Source organism: Carcharodon carcharias, chromosome 18 (assembly GCF_017639515.1).
Source record: "Carcharodon carcharias isolate sCarCar2 chromosome 18, sCarCar2.pri, whole genome shotgun sequence".
Taxonomy (NCBI): Eukaryota; Metazoa; Chordata; class Chondrichthyes; order Lamniformes; family Lamnidae; genus Carcharodon; species Carcharodon carcharias.
Window position 1 is genome coordinate 9,239,269 of NC_054484.1, and position 18,943 is coordinate 9,258,211.

Below are 18,943 nucleotides of genomic sequence, written 5' to 3' on the forward strand. Positions count from 1 at the left end.
TGAGGAGTGCTACACTGTCAGAGAGTCAGTACTGAGGGAGTGCTGCACTGTCAGAGGGTCAGTACTGAGGAACTGCAGCACTGACAGAGGGTCAGTATGGAGAGGGTGCCGCATTGTCAGAGGGTCCATACTGTGGGAGTGTGACACCATCGGAGGGGCAGTTACTGGGGGAGTGCTGCACTGTCAGAGGGTCAATACTGAGGTAGTGCTGCACTGCCAGAGGGTCAGTACTGAGGGAGTGCTGCACTGTCAGAGGGTCAGGACTGAGGGAGTGCTGCACTGCCAGAGGGGCAGTACTAAGGGAGGGAGTGCAACACTGTCAGAGCGTCAGTACTGAGGGAGTGCTGCGCTGTCAGAGGGTCAGTACTGAGGGAGTGCTGCACTGTCAGAGGGTCAGTACTGAGGGAGTGCTGCACTGTCAGAAGGTCAGAACTGAGAGAGTGCTGCACTGTCAGAGGGTCAGTACTGAGGGAGCGCTGCACTGTCAGAGGGTCAGTTCTGAGGGAGTGCTGCTCTGTCAGAGGGTCAGTATTGAAGGAGTGCTGCATTGTTGGAGGGTCAGTGCTGAGGGAGTGCTGCACTGTCAGAGGGTCAGTACTGAGGAACTGCAGCACTGACAGAGGGTCAGTATGGAGAGGGTGCCGCATTGTCAGAGGGTCCATACTGTGGGAGTGTGACACCATCGGAGGGGCAGTACTGGGGGAGTGCTGCACTGTCAGAGGGTCAATACTGAGGTAGTGCTGCACTGCCAGAGGGTCAGTACTGAGGGAGTGCTGCACTGTCAGAGGGTCAGGACTGAGGGAGTGCTGCACTGCCAGAGGGGCAGTACTAAGGGAGTGCTGCACTGTCAGAGGGTCTATATTGAGGGAGTATTGCATTGTCAGAGGGCAAGTTCTGAGGGAGTGCTGCATCGTCAGAGGGTCAGTACTGAGGGAGTGCAACACTGTCAGAGCGTCAGTACTGAGGGAGTGCTGCGCTGTCAGAGGGTCAGTACTGAGGGAGTGCTGCACTGTCAGAGGGTCAGTACTGAGGGAGTGCTGCACTGTCAGAAGGTCAGAACTGAGAGAGTGCTGCACTGTCAGAGGGTCAGTACTGAGGGAGCGCTGCACTGTCAGAGGGTCAGTTCTGAGGGAGTGCTGCTCTGTCAGAGGGTCAGTATTGAAGGAGTGCTGCATTGTTGGAGGGTCAGTGCTGAGGGAGTGCTGCACTGTCAGAGGGTCAGTACTGAGGGTTTGCCGCACTGTCAGAGGGTCAGTACTGAGGGAGTGCTGCACTGTCAGAAGGTCAGAACTGAGAGAGTGCTGCACTGTCAGAGGGTCAGTACTGAGGGAGCGCTGCACTGTCAGAGGGTCAGTTCTGAGGGAGTGCTGCACTGCCAGCGGGTCAGTACTGAGGGGGCGCTGCACTGTCAGAGGGGCAGTATTGAGCGAGTGCTGCACTGACAGAGGGTCAGTGCTGAAGGAGTATTGCACAGTCAGAGGATCAGCACTGAGGGTTTGCTGTCTGTCAGAGGGTCAGTATTGAAGGAGTGCTGCACTGTTGGAGGGTCAGTGCTGACGGAATGCTGCACTGTCAGAGGGTCAGAAATGAGGGAGTGCTGCACTGTCAAAAGGTCAGTACTGAGGGAGTGCTGCACTGTCAGAGGGTGAGTACTGAGGGAGTGCTGCACCGACAAAGGGTCAATACTGATGGAGTGCTGCACTGTCAGAGGGTCGGTATGGAGACGGTGCCACATTGTCAGAGTGCCAGTATTGTGGGAATGTGAAACTGTCGGAGGGGCAGTACTGAGGGAATGCTGCACTGTCAGAGGGTCAGTACTGAGGGAGTGCCGCACTGTCAGAGGGTCAGTATTGAGGGAGTGCTGCACTGTCAGAGGGTCAATATTGAGGGAGTGCTGCACCGTCAGGAGGTCAGTACTGAGGGAGTGCTGCACAGTCAGAGGGTCAGTACTGAGGGAGTGCTGCACTGCCAGAGGGTCAGTACTAAGGGAGTGCTGCACTTTCAGAGGGTCTATATTGAGGGAGTATTTCATTGTCAGAGGGCAAGTTCTGAGAGAGTGCTGCATCGTCAGAGGGTCAGTACTGAGGGAGTGCAACACTGTCAGAGCGTCAGTACTGAGGGAGTGCTGCGCTGTCAGAGGGTCAGTACTGAGGGAGTGCTGCACTGTCAGAGGGTCAGTACTGAGGGAGTGCTGCACTGTCAGAAGGTCAGAACTGAGAGAGTGCTGCACTGTCAGAGGGTCAGTACTGAGGGAGCGCTGCACTGTCAGAGGGTCAGTTCTGAGGGAGTGCTGCTCTGTCAGAGGGTCAGTATTGAAGGAATGCTGCATTGTTGGTGGGTCAGTGCTGAGGAAGTGCTGCACTGTCAGAGGGTCAGTACTGAGGGTTTGCCGCACTGTCAGAGGGTCAGTACTGAGGGAGTGCTGCACTGTCAGAGGGTAAGAACTGAGAGAGTGCTGCATTGTTGGAGGGTCAGTACTGAGGGTTTGCCACACTGTCAGAGGGTCAGTAATGAGGGAGTGCTGCACCGACAAAGGGTCAATACTGACGGAGTGCTGCACTGTCAGATTGTCAGTACTGAGGGAGTGCTTCACTGCCAGAGGTTCAGTACTGAGGGAGGGCTGCACTGTCAGAGGGTCAGTTCTGAGGGAGTGCTGCTCTGTCAGAGGGTCAGTTTTGAAGGAGTGCTGCATTGTTGGAGGGTCAGTACTGAGGGAATGCTGCACTGTCAGAGGGTCAGTACTGAGGGAGGGCTGCACTGTCAGAGGGTCAGGACTGAGGGAGTGCTGCACTGTTGGAGGGTCAGTGCTGAGGGAGTGCTGCGCTGTCAGAGGGTCAGTACTGAGGGTTTGCCGCACTGTCAGAGGGTCAGTACTGAGGGAGTGCTGCACTGTCAGAAGGTCAGAACTGAGAGAGTGCTGCACTGTCAGAGGGTCAGTACTGAGGGTGCGCTGCACTGTCAGAGGGTCAGTTCTGAGGGAGTGCTGCACTGTCAGAGGGTCAGTACTGAGGGTTTGCCGCACTGTCAGAGGGTGAGTACTGAGGGAGTGCTGCACCGACAAAGGGTCAATACTGACGGAGTGCTGCACTGTCAGATTGTCAGTACTGAGGGAGTGCTTCACTGCCAGAGGGTCAGTACTGAGGGAGGGCTGCACTGTCAGAGGGTCAGTTCTGAGGGAGTGCTGCTCTGTCAGAGGGTCAGTTTTGAAGGAGTGCTGCATTGTTGGAGGGTCAGTACTGAGGGAATGCTGCACTGTCAGAGGGTCAGTACTGAGGGAGTGCCGCACTGTCAGAGGGTCAGTAATGAGGGAGTGCAGTGCTGTCAGAGGGTCAATATTGAGGGAGTGCTGCACCGTCAGGAGGTCAGTACTGAGGGAGTGCTGCACAGTCAGAGGGTCAGTACTGAGGGAGTGCTACACTGTCAGAGAGTCAGTACTGAGGGAGTGCTGCACTGTCAGAGGGTCAGTACTGAGGAACTGCAGCACTGACAGAGGGTCAGTATGGAGAGGGTGCCGCATTGTCAGAGGGTCCATACTGTGGGAGTGTGACACCATCGGAGGGGCAGTACTGGGGGAGTGCTGCACTGTCAGAGGGTCAATACTGAGGTAGTGCTGCACTGCCAGAGGGTCAGTACTGAGGGAGTGCTGCACTGTCAGAGGGTCAGGACTGAGGGAGTGCTGCACTGCCAGAGGGGCAGTACTAAGGGAGTGCTGCACTGTCAGAGGGTCTATATTGAGGGAGTATTGCATTGTCAGAGGGCAAGTTCTGAGGGAGTGCTGCATCGTCAGAGGGTCAGTACTGAGGGAGTGCAACACTGTCAGAGCGTCAGTACTGAGGGAGTGCTGCGCTGTCAGAGGGTCAGTACTGAGGGAGTGCTGCACTGTCAGAGGGTCAGTACTGAGGGAGTGCTGCACTGTCAGAAGGTCAGAACTGAGAGAGTGCTGCACTGTCAGAGGGTCAGTACTGAGGGAGCGCTGCACTGTCAGAGGGTCAGTTCTGAGGGAGTGCTGCTCTGTCAGAGGGTCAGTATTGAAGGAGTGCTGCATTGTTGGAGGGTCAGTGCTGAGGGAGTGCTGCACTGACAGAGGGTCAGTACTGAGGGTTTGCCGCACTGTCAGAGGGTCAGTACTGAGGGAGTGCTGCACTGTCAGAAGGTCAGAACTGAGAGAGTGCTGCACTGTCAGAGGGTCAGTACTGTGGGAGCGCTGCACTGTCAGAGGGTCAGTTCTGAGGGAGTGCTGCTCTGTCAGAGGGTCAGTATTGAAGGAGTGCTGCATTGTTGGAGGGTCAGTACTGGGGGTTTGCCGCACTGTCAGAGGGTCAGTAATGAGGGAGTGCTGCACCGACAAAGGGTCAATACTGACGGAGTGCTGCACTGTCAGATTGTCAGTACTGAGGGAGTGCTTCACTGCCAGAGGGTCAGTACTGAGGGAGGGCTGCACTGTCAGAGGGTCAGGACTGAGGGAGTGCTGCACTGTTGGAGGGTCAGTACTGAGGGAGTGCTGCGCTGTCAGAGGGTCAGTACTGAGGGTTTGCCGCACTGTCAGAGGGTCAGTACTGAGGGAGTGCTGCACTGTCAGAAGGTCAGAACTGAGAGAGTGCTGCACTGTCAGAGGGTCAGTACTGAGGGTGCGCTGCACTGTCAGAGGGTCGGTTCTGAGGGAGTGCTGCACTGTCAGAGGGTCAGTACTGAGGGTTTGCCGCACTGTCAGAGGGTGAGTACTGAGGGAGTGCTGCACCGACAAAGGGTCAATATTGACGGAGTGCTGCACTGTCAGATTGTCAGTACTGAGGGAGTGCTTCACTGCCAGAGGGTCAGTACTGAGGGAGGGCTGCACTGTGAGAGGGTCAGTTCTGAGGGAGTGCTGCTCTGTCAGAGGGTCAGTATTGAAGGAGTGCTGCATTGTTGGAGGGTCAGTACTGAGGGAATGCTGCACTGTCAGAGGGTCAGTACTGAGGGAGTGCCGCACTGTCAGAGGGTCAGTACTGAGGGTTTGCCGCACTGTCAGAGGGTCAGTAATGAGGGAGTGCAGTGCTGTTGGAGGGTCAGTACTGAGGGAGTGCTGCACTGTCAGAGGGTCAGAACTGAGGGAGTGCTGCACTGTCAGAGGGTCAGTACTGAGGGAGTGCTGCATTGTCAGGGGGGCAGTAGTGAGGGAGTGCTGCACTGTCAGGGGGGCAGTAATGAGGGAGTGCTGCACTGTCAGGGGGGCAGTAGTGAGGGAGTGCTGCACTGTCGGGGGGCAGTAGTGAGGGAGTGCTGCACTGTCAGAGGGTCAGTACTGAGGGAGTGCTGCACTGTCAGGGGGGCAGTAGTGAGGGAGTGCTGCACTGTCAGGGGGCCAGTACTGAGGGAGTGCTGCACTGTCAGGGGGCCAGTACTGAGGGAGTGCTGCACTGTCAGGCGGGCAGTAGTGAGGGAGTGCTGCACTGTCAGGGTGGCAGTAGTGAGGGAGTGCTGCACTGTCAGGGGGGCAGTACTGAGGAAGTGCTGCACTGTCAGGGGGGCAGTAGTGAGGGAGTGCTGCACTGTCAGGGGGGCAGTAGTGAGGGAGTGCTGCACTGTCAGTGGGTCAGTACTGAGGGAGTGCTGCACTGTCAGGGGGGCAGTAGTGAGGGAGTGCTGCACTGTCAGGGGGGCAGTAGTGAGGGAGTGCTGCACTGTCAGAGGGTCAGTACTGAGGGAGTGCTGCACTGTCAGGGGGGCAGTAGTGAGGGAGTGCTGTTCATGGTGGAATAGCTGATGCCCATGGGCCATGAAGCCGCCCTGATGGATTCTCTCTTTTCCGCTGTAGGTCTGGTGCCTGGGCAACGAGAGCCGTTACCACATCAACAGGACAGTGGTGGGCACTGCGCTGTCTGTGGTCATCCCATCCCTCACCCCTGGTGTCAGGTATCGTGTTGAGGTGGCAGCTAGTAACAGAGCGGGTCACGGTGTGAAGAGTGAAGCTCAGTATATCCAGCTGGGTGAGTGTGTGTCCTCCACCTGGCCTGTCAGCAACCAGGCTACAGCCTTGGCCGACTGTGAGCTGCTTCTCGGACTGAAACCTGATGGGTTTTGTTGGGTAAATGTAAAGCTCCAGGAGCTTCCTCTCTCTGTCAGGAACTGTCCGCTCTCCCCTCTCTCGCTGGCTTCAGATCCAAGCTTCTCAGTGTCATTGTCTTCATCCTTTTCCTTTCTTGTGTCTTGTCAACTCTGGAGTTCGAGAGCAGCTTGTCTTGGGATCAGTCCCAACTGGAAATATCCATGAGCTGAGCAGCTGACTGAGAAAACAGGATTTCCCCAAATATCTATTCCCTATGTCTCACTCTCTCTCTCTTCCTCTGTGTTTTTCCTCTCACTCTCTCTCCCTCACCCTGTCTGTCTTTCATCTCTGTCTCTGCCTTCCTCTGTCTCTCTCTGTTTCTCTCTCTTTCTCTCCCTCTCTCTCTCTGCCTTTCTCTGTCTCCCTCTGTCTCTCTCTCCCCCTCTCTCTCTCTCCCTCTCTCTGTCTGTCTCTCTCTGTCTCCCTCACTGTTTCTCTCACTGCCTTTCTCTCTCTCTCTCTGTCTCTCTTTCTCTCTCTCCCCCCTCTTTCTCTCCCTCTCTCTCTCTCTCTGTCTGTCTCCCTCACTGTTTATCTCCCTCCCTCTCTCTCTCCCTCTCTTTCTCAGTCTCTCTCTCTTCCTCCCTCTCTCTCTGTCTGCCTTTCTCTGTCTCCCTCTCTCTCTCCCTCCCTCCGTCTCTCTCTCTCCCTCTCTCTCTCTCTCTCTGTCTGTCTCTCTCTGTCTCCCTCACTGTTTCTCTCACTGCCTTTCTTTCTCTCTCTCTAGGGGCAGGATATTCTGCTTATAGGGCAGGTGCAGTGGGTGGGCCTGCGAGTGGCCAGAAAATGGCTCAGTGTCCCCGGTGGGGTGGGTCCCCAACTTTGATTTCACACCGGCTGGCCAATTACCGGGCAGCCAGCATGTAACCCGCGCTGGGAGCCTCAGCGCTGTCGGGGTGGGGGCTGAAGGAGCGCCAGTGCTGAAATCTGCGCGTGTGTGTGTGTGTGTGTGTGTGGGGGGGTGGGGGGGAGTGCGCACTGCAAACTCCCTGAAGGCACCGAGCTGTCCCTTTCTTGCTCTCTCTCTCTCTCACTCCGTCTCTCTTTCTCAGTTTTTCTTTCTCATAACCTTTCTCTGTCTCTCTTTCCTTTTCTCTTTCTCTGTCTCTCTCTCTCTCTCACTGTCACTCACTGGCTCTCTCCCTCTTGTTCTCACTCCGCTGTCTTTCTCACTGTGTGTCTCTGTCTCTCACTAACTGTCTCTCTCCATCTCTTTCTGTCTCTCTCTCTCTCTCTCTCACTGTGTATCAGTGTCTTTCACTCACTGGCTCTCTCACTTTACTCTTTCTCACTGTGTCTCTCTCTCTCTCTCTGAATTTCTCACTGTCTTTTACTCTTGCTGTTTCTCTTGTTTCTCTCTCAGTATCTCTCTCTATCTCTCTCCTTGATCCTGCCTCTCTCTCTCACTATCTCTTGGTCTCTTCTCTGTCTCTCTTTGCCTGCCTGTCTCTTTTTCTCCATGGTCTTTCCCTGTCTCTGTCTCTCTTTCTCCCTCCGTCTCTTTCCGTCTCTCTTTGTTCTCTCTCTCTCTCTCTCTCCACCACTCCTCCCCTCCGTCTCTCTTTGTCCCTCTCGGTCTCTCTAATTCTGTATCTTTCTCTCTCCCCACCTCTTTCTTTCCCTGACTCTCTTTCTGCCTCTCTCTTTATCTCTGCCTCTCTCCCTCGCTCTCTGTCTCTTCCTGTCTCTCTGTCTCTCTGTCTCTCTCTGTCTCTCTCTCTCTTTTTGTTTCTGTTTCTGCCTCTGTCTCTGTCTCTCTATCTTGGTCAGGTTCCCTGAACTCTCTGTCTGCCTCATTCTTCTTTGTCTCTCTGAGAGACATAAGAGAAACTAGCATCACCTAGTGGCCAGTGCCCACAAATGCACCATGACTGTTGACATTGGAAAATCAGATGGTGAAAAAAAGCAACTGGCTCTCACAAGGGAAATGAAGGCCTTCCCTGAACTCACTGTCATATCTTATTGCAGATTCCTTTGGGAGGCTGAGTCCAGAGCAGTCAGAAGACCAGGTCAGCCTGTCACAGCAGATTTCAGACGTAGTAAAACAGCCGGCGTTCATCGCAGGAATCGGAGCAGCTTGCTGGATAATCCTGATGGTCTTCAGTATCTGGCTGTATCGGCACAGGAAGAAACGCACTGGCTTAACCAGCAGCTACGCTGGGATGAGAAAAGGTGTTGTGCTGTCATCTTCTGTATTTAGTTGATTGTAGAGGGAGCTTTACTCTGTATCTAACCCCATGCTGTACCTGTCCTGGGAGTGTTTGATGGGACAGTGTAGAGGGAGCTTTACTCTGTATCTAACCCCGTGCTGCACCTGTCCTGGGAGTGTTTGATGGGGACAGTGTAGAGGGACTTTACTCTGTATCTAACCCCGTGCTGTACCTGTCCTGGGAGTGTTTGATGGAGACAGTGTAGAGGGAGGCTTTACTCTGTATCTAACCCTGTGCTGTACCTGTCCTGGGAGTGTTTGATGGGGACAGTGTAGAGGGAGCTTTACTCTGTATCTAACTCCGTGCTGTACCTGTCCTGGGAGTGTTTGATGGGGACAGTGTAGAGGGAGCTTTACTCTGTATCTAACCCCGTGCTGTACCTGTCCTGGGAGTGTTTGATGGGGACAGTGTAGAGGGAGACTTTACTCTGTATCTAACCCCGTGCTGTACCTGTCCTGGGAGTGTTTGTTGGGGACAGTGTAGAGGGAGATTTACTCTATTTAACCCCGTGCTGTACCTGTCCTGAGAGTGTTTGATGGGGACAGTGTAGAGGGAACTTTACTCTGTATCTAACCCCGTGCTGTACCTGTCCTGGGAGTGTTTGATGGGGACAGTGTAGAGGGAGATTTACTCTATTTAACCCCGTGCTGTACCTGTCCTGAGAGTGTTTGATGGGGACAGTGTAGAGGGAACTTTACTCTGTATCTAACCCCGTGCTGTACCTGTCCTGGGAGTGTTTGATGGGGACAGTGTAGAGGGAGCTTGACTCTGTATCTAACCCCATACTGTACCTGTCCTGGGCGTGTTTGATGGGGACAGTGTAGAGGGAGCTTTACTCTGTATCTAACCCCGTGCTGTACCTGTCCTGGGAGTGTTTGATGGGGACAGTGTAGAGGGAGCTTTACTCTGTATCTAACCCCGTGCTGTACCTGTCCTGGGAGTGTTTGATGGGGACAGTGTAGAGGGAGCTTTACTCTGTATCTAACCCTGTGCTGTACCTGTCCTGGGAGTGTTTGATGGCGACAGTGTAGAGGGAGCTTTACTCTGTATCTAACCCCGTGCTGTACCTGCCCTGGGAGTGTTTGATGGGGACAGTGTAGAGGGAGATTTACTCTGTATCTAACCCCGTGCTATACCTGCCTGGGAGTGTTTGATGGGGACGGTGTAGAGGGAGCTTTACTCTGTATCTAACCCCGTGCTGTACCTGTCCTGGGAGTGTTTGATGGGGACAGTGTAGAGGGAGCTTTACTCTGTATCTAACCCCGTGCTGTACCTGTCCTGGGAGTGTTTGATGGGGACAGTGTAGAGGGAGCTTTACTCTGTATCTAACCCCGTGCTGTACCTGTCCTGGGAGTGTTTGATGGGGACAGTGTAGAGGGAGCTTTACTCTGTATCTAACCCCGTGCTGTACCTGTCCTGGGAGTGTTTGATGGGGACAGTGCAGAGGGAGCTTTACTCTGTATCTAACCCCGTGCTGTACCTGTCCTGGGAGTGTTTGATGGGGACAGTGTAGAGGGAGCTTTACTCTGTATCTAACCCCGTGCTGTACCTGCCCTGGGAGTGTTTGATGGGGACAGTGTAGAGGGAGCCTTACTCGGTATCTAACCCCGTGCTGTACCTGTCCTGGGAGTGTTTGATGGGGACAGTGTAGAGGAAGCTTAATCTGTATTTAACCGCTGCAGTCCACGTGCTGTAGGTACACCCACAGTGCTGTTAGGGAGGGAGTTCCAGGATTATGACCCAGTGACAGTGAAGGAACGGCCGATATATTTCCAAGTCAGGAAGATGAGTGACTTGGAGGGGAACTTCCAGGTGATGGTGTTTCCGTGAGCTTGGACAGTGCAGTTAAAGGAGCCTTGGTGTGTCGGTGATCCAGTGGTCAAGGTCTACGTGGGTACCAATGACATAGGTAGAACTAGGAAAGAGATTCTGTTGAGGGAGTACGAGCAGCTGGAGGTGAAACTATAAAGCATAATCTTAAAGGTAAATGTTTCTGGATGTCTATCTGAACTGTGGGAAAATTGGTGCACTGTAAACCAGATTGGAGAGTGAAATGTATGGATCAAAGATTGGTGTGGGAGAAATGTGTTTCGATTCATGGGACACTGGCACCAGTACTGGGAAAAGTGGGAAGGGGTGAATGTTGAAGATGGAGAATGGCCTATTTCAGCAAGTTTGTACCTGTGATTGCTTTTGGTGCAAATAGAGCCAAACATTCTTCAGGAAGAGAAGACAAAATATGCGAGTGGACACCTTCCAGGTGGGTGGGGGACTTCCCCATAGGGAGACTTACCCATAGGGAGACCTACCCGTAGGGACACTTCCTCATAGGGAGACTTACCCGTAGGGAGACTTCCCCATAGGAAGACTTATCCGTAGGTAGACTTACCCGTAGGGAGACTTACCCATAGGGAGACTTACCCGTAGGAAGACTTACCCGTAGGGAGACTTCCTCATAGGGAGACTTACCCATAGGGGTCTTACCCATAGGGGGACTTACCCATAGGGAGACTTACCCATAGGGGGACTTACCTATAGGGAGACTTCCCCATAGGGAGACTTCCCCATAGGGAGACTTACCCATAGGGGGACTTACCCTTAGGGAGACTTACCCTTAGGGAGACTTAACCATAGGGAGAAGTACCCACAGGGAGTCTTACCCGTAGGGATCTTACCCGTAGGGAGTCTTACCCGTAGGGATCTTACCCGTAGGGATCTTACCCGTAGGGAGTCTTACCCGTAGGGAGATTTCCTCATATGGAGACTTACCTGTAGGGGACTTCTTCGTAGGGAGACTTACCCATAGGGAGACTTCCTCGTAGGGAGACTTACCCGTAGGGGGACTTCCTCATTGGGAGACTTACCCGTAGGTGGACTTCCCTGTAGGGAGACTTACCTGTAGGGAGACTTACCTGTAGGGAGACTTAAGCGTAGGGAGACTTACCCGTGGGGAGACTTACCCGTAGGGAGACTTCCTAGTAGGAAGACTTACCCGTAGGGAGACTTACCCGTAGGGAGACTTCCTCATAGGGAGACTTATAGGGAGACTTACCCGTAGGGGGACTTACCCGTAGGGAGACTTACCCGTAGGGAGACTTCCTCGTAGGGAGACTTACTTATAGGGAGACCTACCCGTAGGGGGACTTACCTGTGGGGAGACTTCCTTGTAGGGGGACTTTCGCATAGGGAGATTTACCCATAGGGGGTCTTCCTCATTGGGAGACTTCATTCTTTCATGCGATGTGGGCTTCGCTGGCAGGGCCAGTATTTATTACCCGTCCCTGGTTGCCCTTAAGAATGTGGTGGCAAGTTGCCTTCTTGAACTCTCGTTACTCTCACCCTTACTCTCTGCTTCCTATTTTCCAGCCAATTTTGCATCCAAGTTGCTACTGTCCCTTTTATTCCAAGAGCAATAACTTTTCTCACTAATCTGTTGTGTGGCACTGTATCAAACGCCTTTTCAAAGTCCATGTACACCACATCAAAAAAACTCCAAGTTAGCTCAACACGACTCCCCCTTTAGAAATGAACACTAGCTTTTCCTAATCAACCCACATTTTTCCAAGTAACTACTAATTCTATCCAGAATAATTGTTTCTAGAAGCTTCCCCACCACTGAAGTTAAACTGACTGGCCTGTAATTGCTGGACTTATCCTTACAACCTTTTTTGAACAAGAATGTAAGGTTTGCAATGGAGCTGGGTCAATGAATATTTTCAAGGCAGCGGTAGATAGATTCTTAACTAACAAGGGTGGCAAAGGTTATCGGGGGTACACGGGAATGTGGAGTTGAGGCCACAATCAGATCAAACATGACGTGTTCAGCCTATGTGGACCTTTATTCCCAATTGCTAGGTAGAGTTTCATCCCTTGCTTGTCTGGTTCAGTCACACCGGAATAAGAAACCATAGCTCTGTGCGCTGTTTAAACATTCTGAATTCGGATAGTATGTGAGCTGTTCAAACCGGGGAATTTTGTGGACGTTTAACAATATCCTTTTGACCTTCCTTCTTCCTATAGTGCCTGGGGTGAGAGCCGCTGTACTCGCTTGCACGCGCATTTCTGAAGCTCTGCCCGTAGTAAATGCCACCTTTTCCGGCCCGATTTTTAAGACTTTTTTTTTTAGTTTGACTCCTCCTCCTCGCTTGCTGTCAATCCGACCCACACCCAGGTCCCTCGCCTTTTCCAACTGAGCTAACCCCATGCTGGTCCTCCCAACACTCTGTCCCACTCACTGAACTGACAGGCCGCGTGCTGCAACCTCAGCACCAGGGATCTGTCTGCTCACTAGCTCTTTGATTGAGCACTATCTCTTGCGCTGTACTTTCAAAGCTTTTCTGTACAGTCACCTACACTGCAGTTTCAGTGCTCTCCAACGCTGCAGCTTCATTGCAGTCTGAACAGAATGTGGAGGGTCGTCTCATGTCATGTAGCATGATCTAAGGCTGTTCAGCACCTCGTACCTGTACTTACTCTTGCTGCTATGCTGTTTGACCACTGCTGAGCATCATGTCATGTTTTTATAATGATACAAAGGCACCAATCGCTCGTAAGGGATTGTTTAAACATGTTGTGAGTTCATTTATTTAGACTAGGCACGTAGGAACATTTATACATCAGTAGAAAGCTTAAAGACATCAGCAGCAGAGCTGTGTATGCGCGCTCTGCTCAGAAACAAAAGTGAAACTAAGATTGGACCGCATGACACTCTGACCTTCGAGTGATGTTCGATATCCCTTAAAGGCATATTACACCGATCGCAACATTCTGGTAATAAAATGTCCCGAGGCACTTATGTTCTAGCATGTTCCGGGAGCGTTTTGAAACAAGACTTGACACCAAGCCAAGTAAGGAGGTATGAGGGCAGATGGTCAAAAGCTTGGTCAAAGTAGCAGGTTTTATGGAGAGGCTTAAAGGAGGGGAGTGAGGCAGACAGGTTTAGGGGAGGGAATTCCAGCGTTTGGGGCCCAGGCAGCTGAAGGTACAATCGCCAATGACCGAATGATTAAAACGCACAAGAGCCCAGAATTGGAGGAGTTCAGTGATCTTGGAGAGCAGTGGGGCTGGAGGAGATGATAGGGAGAGGCAAGAACATACGGGGATTTGAGGATTCAGAGACAAGGATAAGCATTTTAGAATTGTTTGGAAACAGGGGTTGGTATTCTTGGATAAGTTGGTTAGCCGCCCAATGCCAGTGAAAGGGCCTCTTGCTGGAAAGTGAGCAGCGAGTCAGGGGGGCAGTCAGTCCCGCCCTTCACACATTCCTTCAACACCAACATCCCCATGTTCCAATTCACCCCACACACTCCAAATGCACCCCTCACCCCAAAATCACACCATACCCCCCACTCACCCCATCCCCCTAATTCACCCCACACACTCCAAATGCACCCCTCACCCCAAAATCACCCCATACCCCCAACACATCCCACATCCCAAAATCACCCCATACCCCAACTCACCCCACCCCCCTAATTCACCCCATAGCCCCCACTCACCCCATCCCCCTAATTCACCTCATACCCCCCATTCACCCCATCCCCCTAATTCACCCCATAACCCCCACTCACCCCATCCCCCTAATTCACCCCATAACCCCCACTCACCCCACCCCCCTAATTCACCCCATAACCCCCACTCACCCCATCCCCCTAATTGAACCCATAACCCCCGCTCCCCACACCCCAATTCACCCCATACTCCCCACTGCCCTCACACCCTCAATTTACCCCATACCCCCCACATCCTCACATCCCCACTTCATACCATATCCCCATTCCCTCCACGCCCCCAGTTCGCCCATATTCTCCACTCCCCCCCACACCCCTAACTCACCCCATAATTCTCATTCCCCCCCGCACCCTTAATTTATCCCACACCCGTGCACACCCCTATTCACCTATACCCCACGCCCCTCCATCCAGCTCCCACACTGATCCCCCCCCATTTCCCCACATACCACCTATTCGCCCACACCCCCCATGCCCTCAAACTCCCAGCAACCCCCATTCCCACCCCCCACCCCCCCCAACCCTGCCCACCATACCACTCCCCCCATGTCACCAGTCCCCTCCACTCTTGCTATGACCCCACTTCCTTTCCTGGCCTTGCAGCCTTCTTGAGGCAAGGTCAACGTTCCATTACTTTAAAAAAAAAATCCTTTTTACATGTCCAGTAGGTTTTGAGTGATTTCTGTGCTTGGACTCCTAAATCCCCCTGCCCTTTAACAATTCCGAGCTTCTCACTACTTCAAAAATGTTTTGATCTGAGTTTCTTGGCTCCAAAGTGCATGGCCTCCCACTGTCCCCACATTGAACTCTATCTACAGAAGCTTTCCGCACTCTGACAGTGTTCCGCTTGCTTCTGTAGCATTTACTCTGCTACCTAACTTGGTGTTGTCAGCAAACTTTGACATACATCTCTCGGTTTATTCATCAGAATCACTTAAACTGTGCCAAGTTTGAGACCAGCAAACATGCCCAGGCAAACCTTCACCCCAGCTTGTTTCTTTTGCAACCCTGTCTGATTTTGTCTCTGAGTTTTCTTTAGTGCTATTTAATCCATATTTTCCTGTGTGACATAAATGTTCCTAATCCCTGTCCCATACCCTGTTCATTTCCCACATTCTGAGCACTGTGATTCATTTACTTTATCATTCTTCGTCTATTTAATTCTAATCCCTTCTCCTGAATTTGTTTTTTTATTTTATATTTACCTCAGCTTTTTCCGATGGTTTTTATTTAATGTCCCTCTTCCTCCCTACTTCCTGATTTAAGTGACTCCTCATCTCCCAATTTATTAAATTTTAATTGTTCACAAAGCTCTCTTCCTCTTCTAGTCTCACCCCTTCTGGAGGAAAAGCTTCTAACTTTGCCAAAACTGGTGTCAAAGCCCCCCCAGACTAAAACCATCACCTTCACTTACGCCATCTGTTAGCTACCCATTGATTGCCCTAATCTTCCTATCCTTTCCTGTTGTCAGCCACAAGTGTGTGTACATGTGTGAGAGTGTGTATGTTCATGTGATGAGTATGTGGGTGTGTACATGTGTGTGTGTTTAATTGTGAGTATTTATATATGCGTGTGAACATCCAAGTGCGTAAGTGTGTGTGGATATGTTTTTGAGCGTATGTGATTGTATGTATATGTGTATGCGGGTGTATGTTTGAGACAGTGCATGTGCATTTGCATGTGTGTGTGTGTGTGCATGTGCATGTATATGCATATTTATATATTATATATATATATACACACATACACATAAATGTGATTGTGTGTATATATATATTTGTGTTTGTATGTGCCTCAGTGTGCATGTATATTTGTATATTTATATGTGAGATCAGGTGTGAGTGTGTGTCATCTATATACATGTGTATAAGTATATGTGTGTGTGTATATGTGCATCTGTGCATAAAAGTGTGCATATTTGTGCATTTGACTATGTTTACATGTATATATGTGTGTGTTTACATGTGTATGTATCTGTATGAGTGTGTCACTGTATGCATTAGTGAGTATGTGTGTGAGTATATATGTGTGAGTGAGTGTGTGTGAGTGAGTGTGTGTGTATGTTTGACTGTGTGTATGAGTGAGTATGTGTGTATGTGTGACTGTGTGTATGAGTGAGTATGTGTGTGTGTATATGTGTGTGAGTGTATGTGCCTGTGTGTATGTGTGTTTATATGACTCTGTGTAAGAGTGAGTATGTGTGTGTATATATGTGTGAGTGTGAGTATATGTATGAGTGTGTTTGAGACTCTGTGTATGAGTGTGTGTGAGAATGTATATGTATGTGTGTGTGAGACTCTGTATGAGTGTGTGCGAGAGTGTATGTTTGTGTGTGAGACTCTGTGTATGAGTGTGTGTGAGAGTGTATATGTATGTGTGTGAGATCCTGTGTATGAGTGTGTGTGAGAGTGTATATGTATGTGTGTGTGAGACTCTGTGTATGAGAGTGTGTGAGAGTGTATATGTATGTGTGAGAGTGTATATGTATGTGTGTGTGCGAGAGTGTATATGTATGTGTGAGAGTGTATATGTATGTATGAGAGTGTATATGTATGTGTGAGAGTGTATATGTATGTGTGAGAGTGTATATGTATGAGCGTGTGCGAGAGTGTATATGTATGTGTGAGGGTGTATATGTATGTGTGAGAGTGTATATGTATGTATGAGAGTGTATGAGTGTGTGTGAGTGTATGTGTATGTGTGAGAGTGTATATGTATGAGTGTGTGTGAGTGTATATGTATGTGTGAGAGTGTGTGAAAGTGTATATGTATGAGTGTGTGCGAGAGTGTATATGTATGTGTGAGAGTGTATATGTATGAGTGTGTATGAGAGTGTATATGTATGTGTGAGAGTGTATATGTATGAGTGTGTGTGAGAGTGTATATGTATGTGTGAGAGTGTATATGTGTGTGTGAGAGTGTATATGTATGAGTGTGTGTGAGTGTATATGTATGTGTGAGAGTGTATGTGTATGTGTGAGAGTGTATATGTATGAGTGTGTGAGAGTGTATATGTATGTGTGAGAGTGTATATGTATGTGTGAGAGTGTATATGTGTGTGTGAGAGTGTATATGTATGAGTGTGTGTGAATGTATATGTATGTGTGAGAGTGTATGTGTATGTGTGAGAGTGTATATGTATGAGTGTGTGTGAGAGTGTATATGTATGTGTGAGAGTGTATATGTATGAGTGTGTGTGAGTGTATATGTATGTGTGAGAGTGTATATGTATGTGTGGGAGTGTATATGTATGAGTGTATGTGAGAGTGTATATGTATGTGTGAGAGTGTATATGTGTGTGAGAGTGTATATGTCTGTGTGAGAGTGTATATGTATGTGTGAGAGTGTATATGTATGAGTGTGTGTGAGAGTGTATATGTATGTGTGAGAGTGTATATGTGTGTGTGAGAGTGTATATGTATGTGTGAGAGTGTATATATGTGTGTGAGAGTGTATATGTATGTGTGTGTGTGAGCGTGAGTGCAGACTTGGGCGATATTTTATGGCTTGGTTGCACCAGGGGCAGGGCCAGAGCCAGAAAACGTGACAAGCTTTTCAAAAGTCCATTGACTTTGACAGGACCGGAAGATCCCGCCAGCAGGAGGGGCTATAAAATGCCGCCATTGGCCTTGACTGTGAATCTTCCTGTGGTTAAATAGAATCTTGACTCCCACCTTCATATCTCAGGATGCAGAATAAGTACTCGCTTGAGCACCTCCAGTTTCGAAGATGATGAGGAAAGAATGACCTGTTTGTTTAGCTTGAACCCTACCTGTGTGAATAATCTGACCACACCCATCTTCAGAAGGCGGGAGAGTGTATGTGGTTTTGTAGTGTTCTCAGGTGTGTGTATGCTGTTAGCCTGGATCCTCGCTAGTCCCCTACACCTGTCTTTATAAAACTCCTTTCGCAATCCCATCAAACCACCAATCCTTTGTCCCAAGTTAACTCTTTAAACAACTGCAGTCCTTGCACACTCAACCTCTTTGTCTCACATCCGAGCTGGATCTTCTCTCTCTTCCTTTTTCTAAACTCCTTTAGCACAAACATCCTGTTTTATTTCTTCCTGAGATATTGTAACTATGGTTACCTCTTGTGTCCTTTGACAAATGCCTGTCATGCATCCAAAAGGGACTCAAAGGAAAGGGAACGAAAGTTACTGGTTAATGAGGAATGTGGTGTTGCAGTTCAGTTAATAAGAATCGAACTGGGCTTTTGGCCATTGAAGACAATGCAGAAAGCTGGGGGATTGGAGAGCCCTGAATGAAACAGATGGCCAAGAAGCTAAGGGCTGGTTTTTATAGAGCAGTGACATGGTATAACAGATGGCATAAGATGGGCATTAGGAGCAGTATGGGTGGGTGGGTCCGCGCGGAAAGAGATGGGTCAAGATTCCTGAACGCTTTGGGTTTAAGAGGGCAGATGTCAGCGAGTGTGTGGAAGGGCTGGGTTCAAGTAGCAGTAACTTGGTGCAACATTTAGCACAAAATGTGTGGAAAGGCTGGTTTGAATGGGTTGAATGGCCTCATCTCACTCGCACAATCTTGAGGTATTGACAGCATCTCAACCTTCACTGAGAGATTTCGGTGGTGCCTTGCTCTGCCTCAATAATATGTTGCATCATGTTAGAAAGGTGATTTGCTCATTAGTACAGAATTTGATGATCATTGAAAAGAGAGACATGTTGTTGAAGCTTTTGATCTTGCACTCATCAGGACAAATGCGAGGATGCCAAATTTCAAACAATCACTACAATTTAAACTACAGGAGAAAAGGGTGCTGATTGGTTGGTAAGTTGACTTTGATTGGCCAAGGTATTGTCATGGAGAAGGCAACAGCTAACTATAGGCATCCCAAGCTCCCAGATAATTCAAAAAAGGCAGAGGCTTGAACATATTCTATTTGTTTGCTGGGAACGGGTCCCTGCATATGAATTAATGTTGCTTCTAGCCAGCTTAAATGAGTCATGTTACATGCTCAACTGATGATCTTAAATTGGTTGTTAGTGTAGCTGTTAGTGCAGGCAAGCTGCTACAATGCAGTGGCTACATGAGAGGTATTATCCACTATCAACACAATTGAGCAATGTCGTGTATGAATTTCAGTGCCAGTGTGATGCCAGTTACATAGGCCATGTG

General features: G+C 50.1%; 1 protein-coding gene across 4 annotated transcripts in view; it reads left to right on the top strand.

Moving 5' to 3' along the window:
- robo1 (roundabout, axon guidance receptor, homolog 1 (Drosophila)) overlaps positions 1 to 18,943 on the top strand; it is a 439,384-nt gene that overhangs the window by 366,027 nt on the left and 54,414 nt on the right. For all 4 annotated transcript variants that reach the window (XM_041211417.1, XM_041211420.1, XM_041211419.1 and 1 more), the window contains 2 exons: positions 5,795 to 5,966; positions 8,054 to 8,257. In XM_041211417.1, coding sequence (XP_041067351.1) covers positions 5,795 to 5,966; positions 8,054 to 8,257 — 376 coding nt within the window. The remainder of the gene's footprint in view (positions 1 to 5,794; positions 5,967 to 8,053; positions 8,258 to 18,943) is intronic.